Raw genomic sequence first — 16,700 nt, forward strand, 5'->3', positions numbered from 1 at the left:
ACAACTGAACAGTCCGACCAACAGTCCATCCAACAACTGAACAGTCCGACCAACAGTCCATCCAACAACTGAACAGTCTGACCAACAGTCCATCCAACAGTCCGACCAACAGTCCGACCAACAGTCCGACCAACAGTCCATCCAACAGTCCATCCAACAGTCCATCCAACAGTCTGATCAACAGTCCGACCAACAGTCCATCCAACAGTCCATCCAACAGTCCATCCAACAGTCCGACCAACAGTCCGACCAACAGTCCATCCAACAGTCCATCCAACAGTCCATCCAACAGTCCGACCAACAGTCCATCTAACATTTCGACCAACAGTCCATCCAACAGTCCATCCAACAGTCCATCCAACAGTCCATCCAACAGTCCATCCAACAGTCCGACCAACAGTCCGACCAACAACTGAACAACAGTCCAAACCTTGTTATGATCACAAATCATTCAAAGGAAATGTTTGGACATGAAGAATGACTTCATCCGTCGAGTTCGGTGACACAACAACATTTCAAAATAATGTTTAGCTAAAGTCTAGCCATGTAGCTAGCTTGTGCTACTGCTTGCTAGCTCATTTGTGTTAGTTCTTTTAAAAACAGTTAAAACACACCGGACCTTTAAGTGTACAGTACTTGAGAAAAAAATACTTAGTTACTTTCCACCACTGCCACTTGAACAGGTATAAACAAACCGAAGGTCAGTGGAAACCACAAACACCAAAGTACAAGTGTTTTGCATTTCTGAGAAGGTTACTGTCGAGACTGGACTGGGTGCAGTAACACCCCGTTTCCTCCGAGCACCACACACACACACACACACACACACACACACACACATATATATTTATATACATATATACATATACACACACACGTACACACTCTCACACCCTTTCCCAGTGTTTCCCACAGAACAAAGAAACAATGGAGGCAGGAAATGGCTGAACCCTGAGCTCTGCCCACGATGGAAATACACACTGAGGGTCCAACTTCTGTTCTGGAGACCCGCCAGTGTGGAGACACAACACACACACACACACACACACACACACACACACACCATGTACTTTTACTGCTCTATCACTCTCTCTCAGCAGGGCTGTGGTTCCTGTAGCTAATCACACAGCTACAGAGAGGAAGCTACATGACATTAACTCTGAGACACACACACACACACACACACACACACACACACACACACACGGAGGTCGCATTGTGTTCTTCACTTCAAACGACGAGGCGATGGAAACAATAGAACAGAAGATTTAACTGATCACTGTAAACGGGCAGACATGTTGCAAGGTGCCAGTGTCGTGCCAGAACAGGAGCCGAGCAAGCACTCTCTGTAACCGGGCTCAGCAGCCTCTATGGACACGATGGCAGAGGAAAAGAGGACGTTGAAAGGCTGAAGGACAGACGCCGAGCTGGGCTTCTCGCCGCGTGTTGAATAAAAACTTCTAAAGACAGTAATGAATCATAAAACTAACGAGCGGCTGCCGGTTTGTTTTTCTCTGTTCTCCCTCAACTAAAAACATTATTAATGGCTGGATTCCACCGAGTCCTGCACGGGAGCCACACCTGAATGGAACAGAGCCATCAATAATGTTTTGGGTCACACCTGACGAGTCAGAGAAGTCGAGAGAAGCCTTTTTAGAGTAGTACTAGTAAAGTAGTACTAACTCATAGTACTCTATCGCGCCACTAGAAAACAGACTGCAGGGTTCCTCGTGGTTCGGGTATAGAATTGGACTCAGAGCCTCTTCTGTGGAACCAGCTCCCAGTTCTGGTTCTGGTTCTGGAAGCAGACCACCTGTAGGGAGTTCCCAGGATGCATACTAACTCAGCTGGATGCCCACATTAGTTAAACTACAGTTATACACACTGCCAACCGTAGCTGCTGTTAGCTCAGTTGGTATAAACTTAACTGAATTGAATATGTAAACACAGAGATGCATGCTGGGTAAAAAAAAGGGATACAGATGAAGACCGTGTGACAGTGCTGAAAGCTCCGGAACAACCCTTGAGATGTAAATGTGTGGACTGGACGAGGACTTACTGGTGTGCAGGGTGATGTTCGTCGCCTCCTCGCCGCTCCGTGATTGGACCTGCAGCTGGTAGGCGGTTCCAGGCTCCAGGTGCTCCAGCACGCAGGTGAAAACCTCTCCTGCCTCCTTGATCCCTTCGTCCTCGACTCCTAGCTGGTTGGTTCCCAGATAATTCGCTGCAGTCTCCACCGTCTCCACTTCCACCTCCACGTCTTCTCCTCGCCCTCTTCCTCCGATCTCATTAGTCTCTATCTCCTCGTCTCCTCCTCCTCCTCTTCTTCTACACTCACCGCTGTCTCCTCCGGCGTCCGCAGAGGTCAGTGTGAACAAGCAGTCCCGTCCGGGTGTAAAAACCGTCAGCGATATGGAGTCCAGACCGGACACCGGGTCGGACACGGAGATGTTACATGTGAGGGAGCGACCCTGTGATGGAGCTGCAGCGCTCAGATCCTGACGGAGGAACAAGACACCAACATCAGTCAGAGCAAACATCAGAGGTGACACGTCCCTTTAATGAGCTCCTGCTCTGTTTACGTTGGTTTATGTCTCAAGACCACTTCCTGGAGGTCTTGTCTCAGTCTCAGACAAAGAAGACTCAGGATTTTATTTAAGACTGCGTAGAGATCTCTACATTTCTAACAATTCATTTCTGTGATTGGATGCAAACTCTTCACTTCATGTACATCCTGTCTGGTCCTGGTCTTGACTTAGTCTTAGTCTAAACTTTGTCTCAACTCCTCAAAGTCTTGGTCTCAGTCTCAGGAGATTCTGGGCTTGTTCATGACTCTATCTACATACTGTCTGGTCTTAGTCTTGGTCTTGTCTCGGTTTCAGTCATGACTTGGTTGACGTGGTCTCGACTACAACCCTGTGAGGTGTTTGATCTACTTCCTGTCGCTCTCCCAGGTTCAACACAGAGAAACAAAACTGACATTGAAACTTTAACCTGAGGGAGGAAAGATGTTTGAAGTTTATTTGAGTCTTCAAACCAGCGATACATGAGCGTTAGCTTTAAGGTTTAAGGCTCTCCGTGACGGAGGAAACAACAAAGTCTTGGACGGAGCTCTACAGGAGTGTTTCATCCTCAGGATCCAGACTTTGGGTGGAGTCGTACTTTGATCCTATTGTTCTGAAGATTTTAGAAATTTAACTGTTCATAAAACAGGCTGCAGGTCGTAACATGCTCGCACGGCAACGATCTAGAAGATGTGGGCGGATGGATACACCGACGTCCATCAGGAAATAGCTAATCAGGTCCTGACCTAATTTTTAGATTTTTGTTTACAAACTAAACAATCATGGAGAAACTCATCATCAGTACTTTTAGTGTGTTTGTACTTTTACTGAAGTAAAATACCAGAATATTCATCGTCACTACAGGAGTTTGTAAACTGCTCGTTTTTTTTCTACGACAGCATAAAAAAAATCTGCAAAATCATGAAACAATGGATGTTTTGCTGTTGCTGCCAAGAGAGTGTGCGATGAGCTGCTGTGGAGTTCATCAGCTGCATCTTTTTAAAGGACTGAAACCGGCCTGCAGGCGTCCGTCGCTGTTTATTTTGGGTACGACTGAACTTCGAACTTTCTGTGCAGCGAGCGATAACGCTGCTGACAGTTATTCTGAACGTCTTCACCTTTTATACTCTGAAGGAGAAGAGAGGAAATAAAATAATCTGTCATTGATAACGAGGTTCAACGAGTTCACAGACAAACAACAGACAGACAGACAGACAGACAGACAGACAGACAGACAGACAGACAGACAGACAGACAGACAGACAGACATGATAATTTATTTGAATAAAACGTGAATTTAAAAAATTAAAGTTCGGCCCTTTAACAGTGAACTTAAATATAGTTGTGGAAAATATATTTCAGCTTCATCTTGACTAAATAAACCAGATTTCCTGCAGGTCCACTTGAATATCTGCTCCTCCTCAGAGCACACTGCTTACTGCAGGGCTGCTGAGGCCACGCCCCCTACCTGCACAGGTGATTTCTGTACCTGGACCACACTTTAGAGCCCAGAGCACACAGAGACTGTTGAAGACACATGTGAGATCATGGACTACAGAATATTGTTCAATGAAATAATCCAAACTTGATAAAGTTCTACTTACAAATAGTTGTTTTATTTTGTACGTTTATATTTATGTTTGGATATGTTACACTTAATTACCACTAATTTACATAATTCCCATGGAGTTTCAGATTTAGAATATTTCCAAAATTCCCAAGCTTAACTTCCCATGGAAAGTTTTCAGAGAAATTCCAGAAACATACCTGAAACTTTCCAACCCTTTGCAACCCTAATCCTGGAGAGTTGTTATGACAAACGTTTCTTCATATAATTAGAAACTCTTTGGTCCTCGTGGACGTCAGACTTTCATTTATTGTTTTTAATCAACATTCAGAGCTCAAAAACTTTTATTTCTATTTATGTGATGCATTTTTTATAAATGATGTTTTCCATCTTTGCATTTTACGCTAAATTTGAAAATGCTGTTTTATCTCCATATTTTGAATTATTAGTTATAAAAACACAAACATGTGAATTATTTGAAACATCTTTGGAAGCAGAATGGAGGATCACAGTTGCAGATGTGACACTTTGTGTTTGTACTTCAGCTAAAAATTCACGTGAAACAGTGAAAAACTGAATTTGTCCTCGAGGGATCGATAAAGCGTCTTTTACATATTCTACATACAGGAGGAGTTTCTTCAACGAATCTTTTATTTGTAACAAAGAAGAATAAATTCACCTTACAGCAGCAACTCGACAGTTTGAAGCGACATTAATAATCACCTGATTTCCTGTCATAGATCATTAATGTGTGAACTGAGGACCGACTCACCAGCAGCAGCAGCAGCAGCGAGGTGAAGCACAGGCAGCAGAGAGAACTTTGAACTTTACATTTCAGCATTTTGATCCTCCTTGAGATCCTCAGACAGATCACGCACCACCATAATCCTGAGGCTGAGGTAGAAGACGAGTGTCTGTGGTCGCTACTTAAAGGCGGAGAGAGAAAAATATTCCTGTTTTTGTCTGTGAGGTTTTCAGCCGAGAAGCTTCTGAAAAATGAAAGTTAGAGAGTTAAAAGTCTGCGTTTAAAAAAAACAGAATTAATCCAGATTTCAGAACTTTCATTTCTTTTTTTGCCTCCGTCTCCTGTCCATGCTCGACTCGCCCCTCTCTCACTTCAGACTCAGTCATTCCTCACTTTTGCCCGGGCTCCCTCCCTGTCTGTCTGTCTGTCTCTCTTCCTGTCTGTCTGTCGGTCAGACTCTATAGTGTCGAGGCTGGGAGTCACTAACGGACTTCCTCAATCAAGCCAACAGCTCTGTGAGTCACTGCGAAGGCACGACTACAAACTCTGCCTGGATGGAGGCTATAAATAGGCCTGAAGCTACAACAGCAGCACACCTATCTGCACCAACAGCAGAGGTGGATGTTAGACACACAGACGTTTGATCATTCCCACGGCTCGTCTGTTTCATCTGTCTGTGAGAAGTAAATTTAGTTCTGGCCTTGTTTGCTTATTATGGTTCTGTTGTTCTAATAATTAAGCAATTCTGTTAATTATCAGTTCATGATCATTGTAATTAATCTGTGTAATGTCAAACAGGTGATGGTGACACTAAACTGCAGCTCCAACCAAGTTTCACGACAAAATGTCGGATTACTATTCAAGAGCAGAAGCTAACAGCAGCTTTGAACTTTATCTGTAATTATTACATAAATTACACGTTATTACAAATTCACACGTATAATTCAAATGGATGGACATTTGTTTGAAATGCATAAGTCCTGAATTTCAGAGTGTACATCACAGGTACAAACTGATGCCGAACACGGTGCAGTTTTCTCTTTATCGTGTTTCTCGTTTTCTCTGAATTCATTCATTCGCGTTGCAGGCGGCATTTTATTTAAACACCACAGATCAATTTCTAATTTAATTTCCATAATTACTTTAGAACTCACGAGTGTATTTCAAGTAAATATCTTGTTTGGTAACAAATTGGAATTAAAATAAAAGAAACACACTTAAACCCAAATGATAGTTTCACATTTTACACGTTAATATACGTAAGCACTAACAGAGGTTACCTCAGCAATTAAAGAATTATTTTCTACTTTCTGCTCTTTATATAATTTTCTATTTGTCTGTCTATGAGAAAATATTTTAAAACTGTGCACAACACTAACATGGTTACCACCAGGTTCTTTTAGTTACTTTTTGTTTCGTTGGTTTCTAAATGTTCTGACTAATTAATAATTTATCTGGAACACAAAGCAGCATTACGAGTTAAAGGTCAAACTGCTTTTGTTTCAGTTGGTCGCGGCTACTTTTAGTCATCCACACCTCTTTCCTTCCTTCCTGCTCCCTCCTCTCTCCCTTTGTGTCTCTCTCTCTCTCTCGTTATTAAGAGTTTCTAGGAACGATGTTTAAAAGCTACAAATATGAAAAGAAAGGTGACGGACTGAATCATTTTATGATGATCGGCCTGACTGAACGTGATGAACCGTGTTGACCTATTTTATGAACAGTGAACATATTTCTTCTTTTATCCGATTTCATATTTCGTTCAGTTTGGTAATCCTCCCGTCTGATTTGCTTCAGAAATGTTACCTGTGACCTTTTATTTCCTGAAGTTCTGCTTTCACTTCGACTCACTACAGATGTTTTAAAAAATGAATACATGCTACAAATCATGGTGGAAATCTCATTTGTGTTTGTATAATTATTTGAGGTCGGTCAGTCAGAGTCCAAGACAACATGAGCTCCATAGTTTTTATGTCCAGTGTTTATGTACAGATTACAGGTAACAATATATATGTATGTATATAGAGTAGATAAAGAGGTTACAGCACTACTCAGTGGCTAATGTTCCGGACTATTACAACATTCAGGTTGATTAGTAATACAGTTAAAAACCACGTAATTAGCATCAGGTGTACTCTTGACTGAGCTGTAACACAGCAGAAGGTTAAAGGGACGCTAACGTTTGATTTTATGTTGGATTTTGTTTCCTTAAATTACTCAGAGTGATTAAAATGTTGAATTTAATTCATTAAAAAAGCTTCTTAACGAACATTTTCGCATGTTTCAGCTGACCTGCTGACTCAAATCAAACCAATCAATCAGTCTTTTCCAGGAAACCTCCTGGTAACCATTGGTAACCAATAACATTTTTATTAATTAAAAAAATGTCTAGCGTCCCTTTAAGCTCCATCAACAGTCAACAACAATAAGTACAGGACATGAACCACCACCTACTGTGACATACACAATACTACGTCAGAGGCAGTGTGTGTTGTTGTACCCCTGCTGCTGCAGTAGGTATGGAGGCTGGGTTCAACTCACTTCCTCTTCAGCCAGTTCAAAGTCGGATTCCTGAACTGACTGAAGAGGAAACTGGGTTGACGCTGGTCCCATGTTGGACGTGTAGACAGAGAGACACAGGTCCAAAGTCCTTTGATTGTATCACAAGAAAAAAGAATAAATATAAAATAATTTGGTACATAGAAAAAGTCTCTCGTTTATGGTCCGGTCCCAACGTTCCCAGTTTTAGCAGCAAGAGCTCCGTGTTTGTGGTCCATGGACTGAAAGGTTTAATAGCACTTTAACATGTTTGTTATCCCATTCACACACAGAGAGCAGAGTAAGTGTAATGTTAACGTTCTTCGTCACTGGCTTAACTGTAGAAACCTCGGATCTCTAAAACATCTCAAACCACCTCAGTACATCTGAAAGTTTTTATTTATTTGGACGCATGAAAGCTTCTCCGATGGTTTGGTTGAATGTTTGACATTTTTCAGTAGAATGGGGAAAGTGCTCGTTCACCTCTCGGTGTCTCACGTTTGAAAACGATTGTCCCATCGTTAAGCTGGCGAGGCTTAAACACGGGCGTGTGGAGTTTAATCTGACCCGGCTCCTGTTCAGTCGATGGTTTTAGAGACGAGGTTTGTACCCCACGTAGTGAGCTCTTCACGAGTGTCGACAAAACGGCTGATAGCTGCTAAACACATGAAAAACATGTAAAAACAGTATAAAAATAAAGTTATTATTACTTTGATACACCAAAATAACCTACTCACTAGGTAACAACAACAGCACATCGATGAGATGACTGCACCATCGTGACGTAAATTATTTCACATTTTTGGTATAAAGCAACATTTCACAACAACAAGGGGAAATCTCAATGTAAGAAACGACTTGAACTATTGTACAGAGTGTAAACTCTGACCGAGCAGCACAAAAACGTTTGCACCAGGAACTTTTCTTAGCAAACTAGTTTTTTGTTTTGTTTTTGTCAATTTGGCCCTGTGCTGAAAAACTAAACTTTGACTAAAAAGTCCAGATATTTCTTTATTAACTTTAAATATGAGCCGGATGTATAAACTGTGACGTGAGCGACTGGCCAAAGTGCCTTTCTAAAAGTTAAGGTTAGTTAAGATAACTGGGCGTTACTGCAACATTCTAACAAAGATAGAACAATTATTTTGTCAGCATTCAATAACTACAGCTCCCATAATTCTTAGACTCTGAGTCTGGTGAGCTGTACTTGTTGAATAGTATAAAAACGATTGTTATTTTACAAACAGTGGAACAATAGATTCAGTTGGTTCAACGAAATATTGCGTCAGCGTAGCGTGCTAGTAATAGCATGAGCTCATTTATTGGCATTAAAGCAAACGGGTCAACACTCAAACACTAAAGCGAGAGTCAGCCTCTATGAGATCGCTCTACTACAAGAACTGGCTTAGCAGGAGCTTGTTTTATCGTTACGTTGGTTCGTTAGTGATCTATGGCTGGAGGCAGCTCCGTTTGTAACTTCAGTACTCCGTTAAGTTGGCGAACCATGGTACGTCCAGTGAAGATGGGTGGAGCGGTGTTGTGGAGTTAAACGTTTGTTTGTTGGCTGGCTCACCTCCTCCAACACTTTCAACAGCCAGCCAACTTTTAATGTCTGTATTAAGTTAAAAATGAAGTTTTAATAGTTAAAACATCATGGACAACATGTTCCCCAAAGGTTTGGAAGGGACTGCACTGTGAACAAATAAAATACAGAGTATGGACGTCACAAACGGAGCCAGGCAGGACAGGGTTGGTTCAACCAAAAGGTGCAACCAGCTAACAGTCATTTTCCAATGGCCTTTCCTATAAGAACACCACATTACAAAATAATTTTAAAAATCTCTAAGACACAGAAACACAACAGTGTTATTGAACAATGTACCATCGATTTCAGTCAATCTATTTCTACGTTTCCATGACAGAAAAGAGGTAATAGGACGGTCCGGTTAGTTAAAAACGACACGATCCAAGAGAAGTGAAGTGGGCGGATCTTTCAAGTCTCTCTGAGGAACCGCTCGCCATCAACACACGAAGAAAAAAACAAAATAAAACGGTAGCAGAACGGATACATTCCATTTTCAGAAATTCAACTTTCCTCTTTCCTTCAACAGGCTCCGCCCACAACAGTCCTCATTGGTTGTCCATGTTGTCCATCAAACTCAAAGACCTCGTCCAGAGTTCCCCAATCTCAGAGAACTCCCAAACACCAGAGACCATACCTGCTAAGGACTCGCTATGTCAGCACACTTCCAGATTTAAGTCAGCGCCTCTCCGTTGGTGGTGCGCACTCATTGGCCGGTTTCTGCAGAAAGGCGGGCCTCGTACAGGCTCAAGGCATGATGGACGAACTCGTACTGCTCACCTGTCTGGATCATACCTCCCCTGCACAGACAGACAGAGACATAATGATCAAAGAAACATCTTTTTAACATTCGTATTTGTTTAAATCAAGATAATTCAGAGATAATTCGTTTTTTTTTACTATTTTGAGCAACGAAATTAAAGAAAATTGCATTTGTTGAATAATGAAAAGGTTTGATATCGCCATAGCAACTGAGCAGAAACAAATGATCTCTAATTACCTCTAACAGGTACAGGCACGAACACTGACAAGTTGATTTAATGGGCAACCAGTGACAACACTAACTGACTTAAATTAACTGCAGCATTATATGGAGAATATGGAGAGACCTAACTGTACCGACATCTGTTTAAACAACTCAATTCATCTGAACACAAAGAATAATAATAAAACATGAAGGCCAGAGAAAAAAGAATATGTACATGCACGCGATGTGGATTATCTGTTCACCCACTGTATAAACCAACATTTGTCATCGGATGTCTCCACAATGTTAAACAGAACTTCAAAATATAAAATACTAAAACACATAAAGGCTAAAAATCTCTGTGTGTCCATGGTTTATGGGGACTTTAACCTTGTGGGGACGTCTGGGTCCCTACAAGGTTTTTTTATTTTATAGTTTCCATGAAGTGAATCAACAACTGCAAACAAAGTCGACGTAAAGAAGCTTAAAGTTTCCATCGACCACCCGCTGACAAAGACGGACAACAGATGAAGCCAAAACATCTCAATCGCCCCCTGGTGGCTGGCTGCAGAAACTAAAAAAATCTAAGTACAAGCCAAATCAATTTTTCCCAAAGCTCGTCAAAGATGGTTGATTGACAGCTGAGTCCTGCTCATGCAGGTATATGGGCGGGACCTCGACACCGCAGCTCCAGGCCTGATCACTTGGCATTTTTGTAGTTAGGCGTACGGCTTGAATAGTTTCGGTGACTGTTGCGTCCTTGTTACCTGTCAGCTCGGAGCTGGCAGGTGACGCTCAGGACGTCCACCACTCCCTCCAGCTGCAGCTGTCGACACCCTATCGTCGTAGCGATGAAGCACCCTGTACGGCCAATCCCGGCGCTGCAAGCAGAGGAGCATGGGTAACGGAGTCATTTCAAAACATTTTTCAGTCGTACGAAAAAAGAAAAACATATTTTCCTCTCCGTGTACCTGCAGTGGACGATAACCGGTCCCATAGCGGCAGCCGCCCGTCGGTCTGCCTCGACATCAGCCATCAGCTGCAGCAGCGGCATCGTGGAGTCGGGGGTTTTGTGGTCGGGCCATGATGTGTACCAGTAATGCTGCAGCACGCGGGTTTGATTCCCACACTGCACATATAAACACAAACATGAGATTTTAACACCAAGCACGACACTTTAATTCTTTTCTCTGAAGTATTAAAGCACTGTGTGTACCTTAAGAGTGAGGCTGCGGGTGGTGTAGTGTTCACACTCTCTGATGCTGTTCACCAACACTTCAACCTTCCCGTAGATTCCTCTCTTTTCCGGCCAGTACAGAACACACTTCTACAGAGAGCCAAGCAAATGTGCTTTTTAAAAACAGTGCGGACAAACACTGCTCAGTTCAACGCTTCACCTCCTCGTTCACACGTTACCTCGTTCTTCTCCTTCAGTTTGGTGATCATGACGATGACGGGCGACTCCTCCTGCCAGGCCATCTGCCAGAAGTCATTCACCGTGTTCACCATCGGACCCTGGGTGGCGATGAACGCCTTCTCGTCACCTAGGTAACCCTGGACGGGAGCCAATCACACGACTTTATTCATGATGGCAGGTTAAAACACACAATATCATTATTAATCATCAGGAAAGAGCTTTTATTATAACGCACATTTTAATCTAAGAAATGTACAAAAACACACGTGTGAATTTGTTGATTTTACATATTTCATATTTCTATATATACACACCACGTAAATAAAAACAAGCTGTGAGATGAAAGTGAGTTTTAACAGATTTCCTGTCATTGTTTGAGTCGAACATTTTGTCAATAATATTTAATATAATTTATTATGACACGGTGACCTGCTTCATATTTCATGTCATCTCCATGCTGACTCCTTTAATGTGATAAACGTTCTTGAAGTATTTGGACAAACTAAATTTAGCCGTCTGTGTCGGACGGAGAATTTCGTTTGTTCTCTCGTGCGGTGCGACAGTTTAAACGAAGCTTCCTGACAGGAAGAAAGTCTATTGTGCCCGAGACGGAGAGCGACATTACAGACTTCTGTAGGAGTGTACTTTCACTGTGTGTGTGTGTGTGTGTGTGTGTGCATTCCAGATAAGTGATGTGATCGTGTCAGTTTGTTCAAGATTTAAACGAATGGTGTCATAATTATGAAGATGTGGAATGTACATTAACTTGAGTACAAATGAGATTTCTGTATTTTAAATTTTTCACTTTTTACTTCATTACAATTATCTGTTACTAAATTACCTCAAATCAAGATTTAACAGATAAAACACGAGGAAAGAAATGTAAACAAACCAAAACAGTTTATTTAATATTGAGCTTAAATTATTAGTTAATTAACCAGCGACTGTTTTTGATTAAAGTCATTTAAATGTGAATTCATCTCAAAGTGAACTGATGCGTTTGTACCGAGTGTTTTCACAGCGAAGCGTTGGTGCAACTTTAAAGTCAGAAAGTGACGCCGTTTGTTCTCCGTGCAGGTTTTTCCAGTCGCCGCTACGACTCACCCGTATGTAGTTGGCATTGATGTAAGAGCTCAGCAGGTCGTTGCAGCTCTTCGACTTCAGGATCACTCTGGAGTGAGGGTCTAGGACAGGAGAAACAAAAGACGAAAGATTTGAGATTGACTGATTTGACTTTTCACACCGTCTTTGACTCTTTTCAAACTTTTGGTCTTGGTTTTGGATCTAACCCCCTTTAGACACTTTAGTCTTGACTAAAATAGTCAAGACTTTAGGCTAGGTCTAAAAGTAGGTCCAGGTCAAATCAAGATTTGACCTGGACCTACTTTTAGACCTGAGCCCTTTTTCAAATTTAGACTTGGTTTCAAGCCTATTTTAGACTTCACACTAATCGTTCTTACACTTCGCCTCGAACTGGACTCAACACACACACTTGAACACAGGAAGTGTTTGATTGACAGCGGCTCTAGGTGTGCATTCCTTAGCCTTGATTGGCAGGAAGGAAGGAAGGAACACCCCCCCCTGTTGGCTGTTGTATTGATGACCCCGCCCCCTCTCAAAAACATGAGCGCACAAACTAATAACTGTGTGTGTGTGTGTGTGTGTTGCATAATGTCTTAATCAGGCCAAGTGCTTGGCTGGCAGTGTGAGAACAAACTGTACTCAGAGGAAAGTGCATTGTTTGAGTGAGTGTGTGTGTGTGTGTGTGTGTGTGTGTGTGTGTGTGTGTGTGTGTGAGGTGCGATATTAGCTGTCCTTGGGCTTGTTGGCCTTTAACCTTAAGCCCCTCCCACATAATAAAACAACTTCCTGGTTCAACAGGAAACGAGAGAGGACGACTGTTTTGGAACTGTTACTGTTTCTTAGCAACACACACACACACACACACACAGTGCTCACTGGGCAGTATGGTCTTGTATCTGTTCTTGGTCCCGTGGTTTGGGATGTCCAGCTCTTTGGGGTCGATGAAGTTCATCGGGATTTCCTGAAAGAGAACGTCCAGCGTTAGGAACGTGAACACGTTCGTGAGTCGACCTGTAGAGCTCGACCCTGATACAGTCATTTAATACCAACATGTAAACAAACAAAGCCCTGCACCACCCCTGGACTCCTCCTCTGTCTTCAAACAAACTGTTATCATTGGTCAGTTCATCCTTCACGCCTCACGTATCACTCAGTGTCGCTCGATGTTGTACTACTCACAGCGAACTCGGCGTGCAGCTTGTGCGTGTTGTTGACGATGTCGCGGAGCTGCTGTCGCGTCAGCGGCCGGCCAGCCGACAGCAGGTACTCCCTGGATGCCGCCTCTCTAGGGGTTACCACGGCGACGTTAAGGGGCTCCACGGAGCCGAGAGCCGACATGTCCAACACGAGAGAGACGTTAGAGCCCCGTCTGGACGAGGAGACGGAAAGAAAGAAGAGAGAAGACGATAAACATGTGAAACGTGATGAGCAGCAACCTTCTGCAAAAAAAAACTGCAGTTCCTCTATCGTCCACCTGAGGCTGGCTCCAGAAGTGAGTCAGTCTCCATAAGTCCCCATGTCCAAATGTCCAACTTCACAGCAGAAATAAACATGTTTACAGCCTAGTACAAAAAACAGTTTTGGTCTCTGTAGCTAATTTCCCCGTTCATGACAACTGTACTGAGGGTGAATTTATATACAACTCACCTGTTCACATTATAATAAGGCTTAAAGTTATGCAGGGTTAAGAGCGTGGATGCTTTGATTGACAGGTGGGCGTGGTTACAGATGGTTTGTTTCAGCACGTCACACAACGGATATGGCGTCCATTCTTTATACGGTCAGAGTTTGTACTTCTACAGCTGCATCTCGTGTTATCTTCACATGGTGGTTTTTCCTGCTCAGATCATATGTCCTTAATTTAACATTTTACAAGACACTGAACCATGCACGGACACCTGTGAGACTCCTAAAGAGTGAACAGATTTGTTTTTTAATTACACTGAGACTCGTTTCTTCCCTGACTTCCTGTTTCTGGAGCGAAAGACGCTGAAAGGGAAATCGTTTGATGAACAAACGAAGAAGAACAAGAAGAAAAGACAAGGTGTGCTTTGATGGACTCCGTGTGGGTGGACACTCTTCGTCTGGCTACGTGTCGGCCGACTTCCTCTCCAGGATGCTGCTACTTCCTATTCGTCTGATTGCTGACTGGCTGCCATCCAGAGTGGACAGCACACGCACACGCACACGCACACACACACACACACACCAAACAAAACATCCTGTTCTCACTCTGAGCCTGAAATCTTCCTTCCCTTTTCGTACCTTAAGAAACACTCTGTGCTCTGATGATCGCTGATGTAACCCAGGACGAAATGGCCTCCGAGGTTCGACTCTGCGGACGCACTTCGAGTCAGCGGAAGAGTTTCGGGCGGCAGATAAAGGCCAAAGTGCTCGACTCTGAGCCGAGGCGCAGACTAAGATGTTTTCTTTCCAGTTATGAAAATACTTGAGAGGAAAATGAGCTCTTAAGGCAACACGCTGCACAGAAACACTCTCACGCCCAGTCTCTGTTTTCACATCGATGTGTCACTGCAGTCTCTGAGCTGTCTTTGACGTTCAGACGCTCCATGCAGGTGAACGGACCAGCTGAGCGTCGTCAGACATCACAGGAGATGACGGGATGGTATGGAAGCGTCACCTCTCTGACGGCTCTCGATGAGGCTGAGTCACACCTCCACGGGATCGTCGTCGTGATTTAAAGTCGAGGAGATGTTGAATTACTCTTTTTCTAATTATACAGTCGATGTTTAAGTGTTTTAAATCACGTCTAACACTCTGCATCACCTACACGTCAGTATCATGTCGTAACAGTATTTTAGAGTTTGTCGTTTCCTGGACGAAAACTTTTTTCTTAAGAGTGTTTCTGTGGGCCGAAAACACAACTTCATTCAAACTTTGCAAATCTGATGCTGGTTTCCTCATGTGCAGCTTTACTCGTTGCTAAAGAACCGGGCAACTTGAGCAACTTTCCCCAGTGAATTCAGCTACATGCAGTTTGTTCAGTTAGTCGTGCACCTGTGTGCTGTATTTCCTGGCTGTGTTCACTCAGAGTTATCTCCACAGCGGAGATGTAACGCTCATTCAGCGCTGTGAAGAACGATCGATACCTGCGACACGTCCGTCTTTAGCAAATAAACAGAAAACTATCTGCACGTTTAAATCTGTGACAGCACCTCCGTCAGTCAGTCAGTTTATTTCACAGTGACCAGGGACGAGTTTCTAATGATCTCCAACAGATGGTCAGATCTAAAATGTGAAAAAGTGAAAGACCTGGAGAATCACTGAGGTGTCGTCGTTGATCTCATGGCTTGTATTGTACTTTTATTATGCATCTGTGCTGTCTTGTATCTGCTTTAATTTGACCTGTTTGTTTCCTGGTTAATGTTTAAACAATAATAATTAAGTTTTAGTTCATCTTACACTGTCTCCTCTAACTGAAGAAACATCAGTCGGACCCTCTGTGATTCCCTGAGTCACTGAGCTGGTCTGAGGTCGGCGTGTGTTCTTTGGAAAGTTGTCAGCAGTGATGTAAAGTTAAATATGAATTGAAGGAAATGAGCTGAAACATGGAAAAACATGGAAAGGTCCTTTAATGGGCCCTTCAGAGATAATCTGAGGAACACTGGGTCACTGTGGGCGCTCTAATGTACATTTTCCTGACATGAGGAAGGAGCGCCTCCCTTCATATAAACACACGACACGCAGCGCGCTATAGATTTATGGAAACCTGCTTCACCCTGTGAGTGCTGATGAGCTACACGCGGAGGACACACAGGCCTCTTTAAAAGTCACGTACGCACCTCGACACCTGACAGCGCCAACAATCACAGGTCAGAGGTGACTGAACTCTAAACACACACACAAACACACACATCCGTCTCTAAACATGGCCGACAATCTGAGCGCTCGTTAGGCGAGACTTCGTCCAAACGTTGTGAAAGTTTAAAAGTTCAGTTCGTCACATTTCACCTGATCTTTGCTCATCTTCACCGGCAGATATCAGCAGGTGTTTTCTGGCTGCTGTGCGACACACTCACATGACCAGCTCGACCCGGACATGTTTGCATCACTCAAAAACAAACCTCGAACAGACTGTGGCAGCAAATGTCTTTCATAGGACGATAACGAATCTGTCTGTCTCTCTGCAGCGATACGACACGCCATAGTCTCTGTGACGTCCCCAAAGACTGTTGAAAACCTGGACGTAGTCTCTGTGACGTCCCTGCAGACTGTCTAA

The 16,700-nt window shown here is 43.1% G+C and overlaps 2 protein-coding genes across 4 annotated transcripts in view; both read right to left on the reverse strand.

The window, feature by feature from the left end:
• The window catches only part of LOC104933190 (receptor-type tyrosine-protein phosphatase beta), a 30,441-nt gene extending 25,088 nt beyond the window's left edge, over positions 1-5,353 (reverse strand). Inside the window, exons 1-2 of one of the 3 annotated variants that reach the window (XM_027272217.1) lie at positions 4,904-5,353; positions 2,060-2,498 (exon numbers count right to left, since the gene is read on the reverse strand). In XM_027272217.1, coding sequence (XP_027128018.1) covers positions 2,060-2,498; positions 4,904-4,972 — 508 coding nt within the window. In that variant the 5' untranslated portion in view covers positions 4,973-5,353. The remainder of the gene's footprint in view (positions 1-2,059; positions 2,499-4,903) is intronic. The other 2 variants (XM_027272218.1, XM_027272216.1) reach the window with 2 other exon arrangements.
• Positions 5,354-6,827: 1,474 nt separating this feature from the next.
• Positions 6,828-16,447, reverse strand: ptprr (protein tyrosine phosphatase receptor type R). Its single transcript, XM_027272460.1, has 9 exons — positions 16,433-16,447; positions 13,640-13,912; positions 13,337-13,421; positions 12,482-12,561; positions 11,377-11,514; positions 11,177-11,287; positions 10,932-11,089; positions 10,728-10,841; positions 6,828-9,793 (listed from the first exon to the last, which is right to left on the reverse strand). Exons 1-9 carry the CDS (start codon positions 16,445-16,447, stop codon positions 9,700-9,702), a joined length of 1,068 nt encoding a protein of 355 aa, XP_027128261.1. The 3' UTR covers positions 6,828-9,699.
• Positions 16,448-16,700: the final 253 nt, after the last annotated feature.

Source organism: Larimichthys crocea, chromosome XX, assembly GCF_000972845.2.
Source record: "Larimichthys crocea isolate SSNF chromosome XX, L_crocea_2.0, whole genome shotgun sequence".
Lineage (NCBI taxonomy): Eukaryota > Metazoa > Chordata > Actinopteri > Sciaenidae > Larimichthys > Larimichthys crocea.

What these genes read in the sequence shown, in the direction of transcription:
- ptprr (XM_027272460.1), bottom strand. An exon ending in TCAATGCCAACTACATACGG is followed by an intron (nt 11,515 to 12,481) that starts GTGAGTCGTAGC and finishes GCTCCCGTCCAG; the next exon opens with GGTTACCTAGGTGACGAGAA. An exon ending in AACTGAAGGAGAAGAACGAG is followed by an intron (nt 11,288 to 11,376) that starts GTAACGTGTGAA and finishes GGCTCTCTGTAG; the next exon opens with AAGTGTGTTCTGTACTGGCC.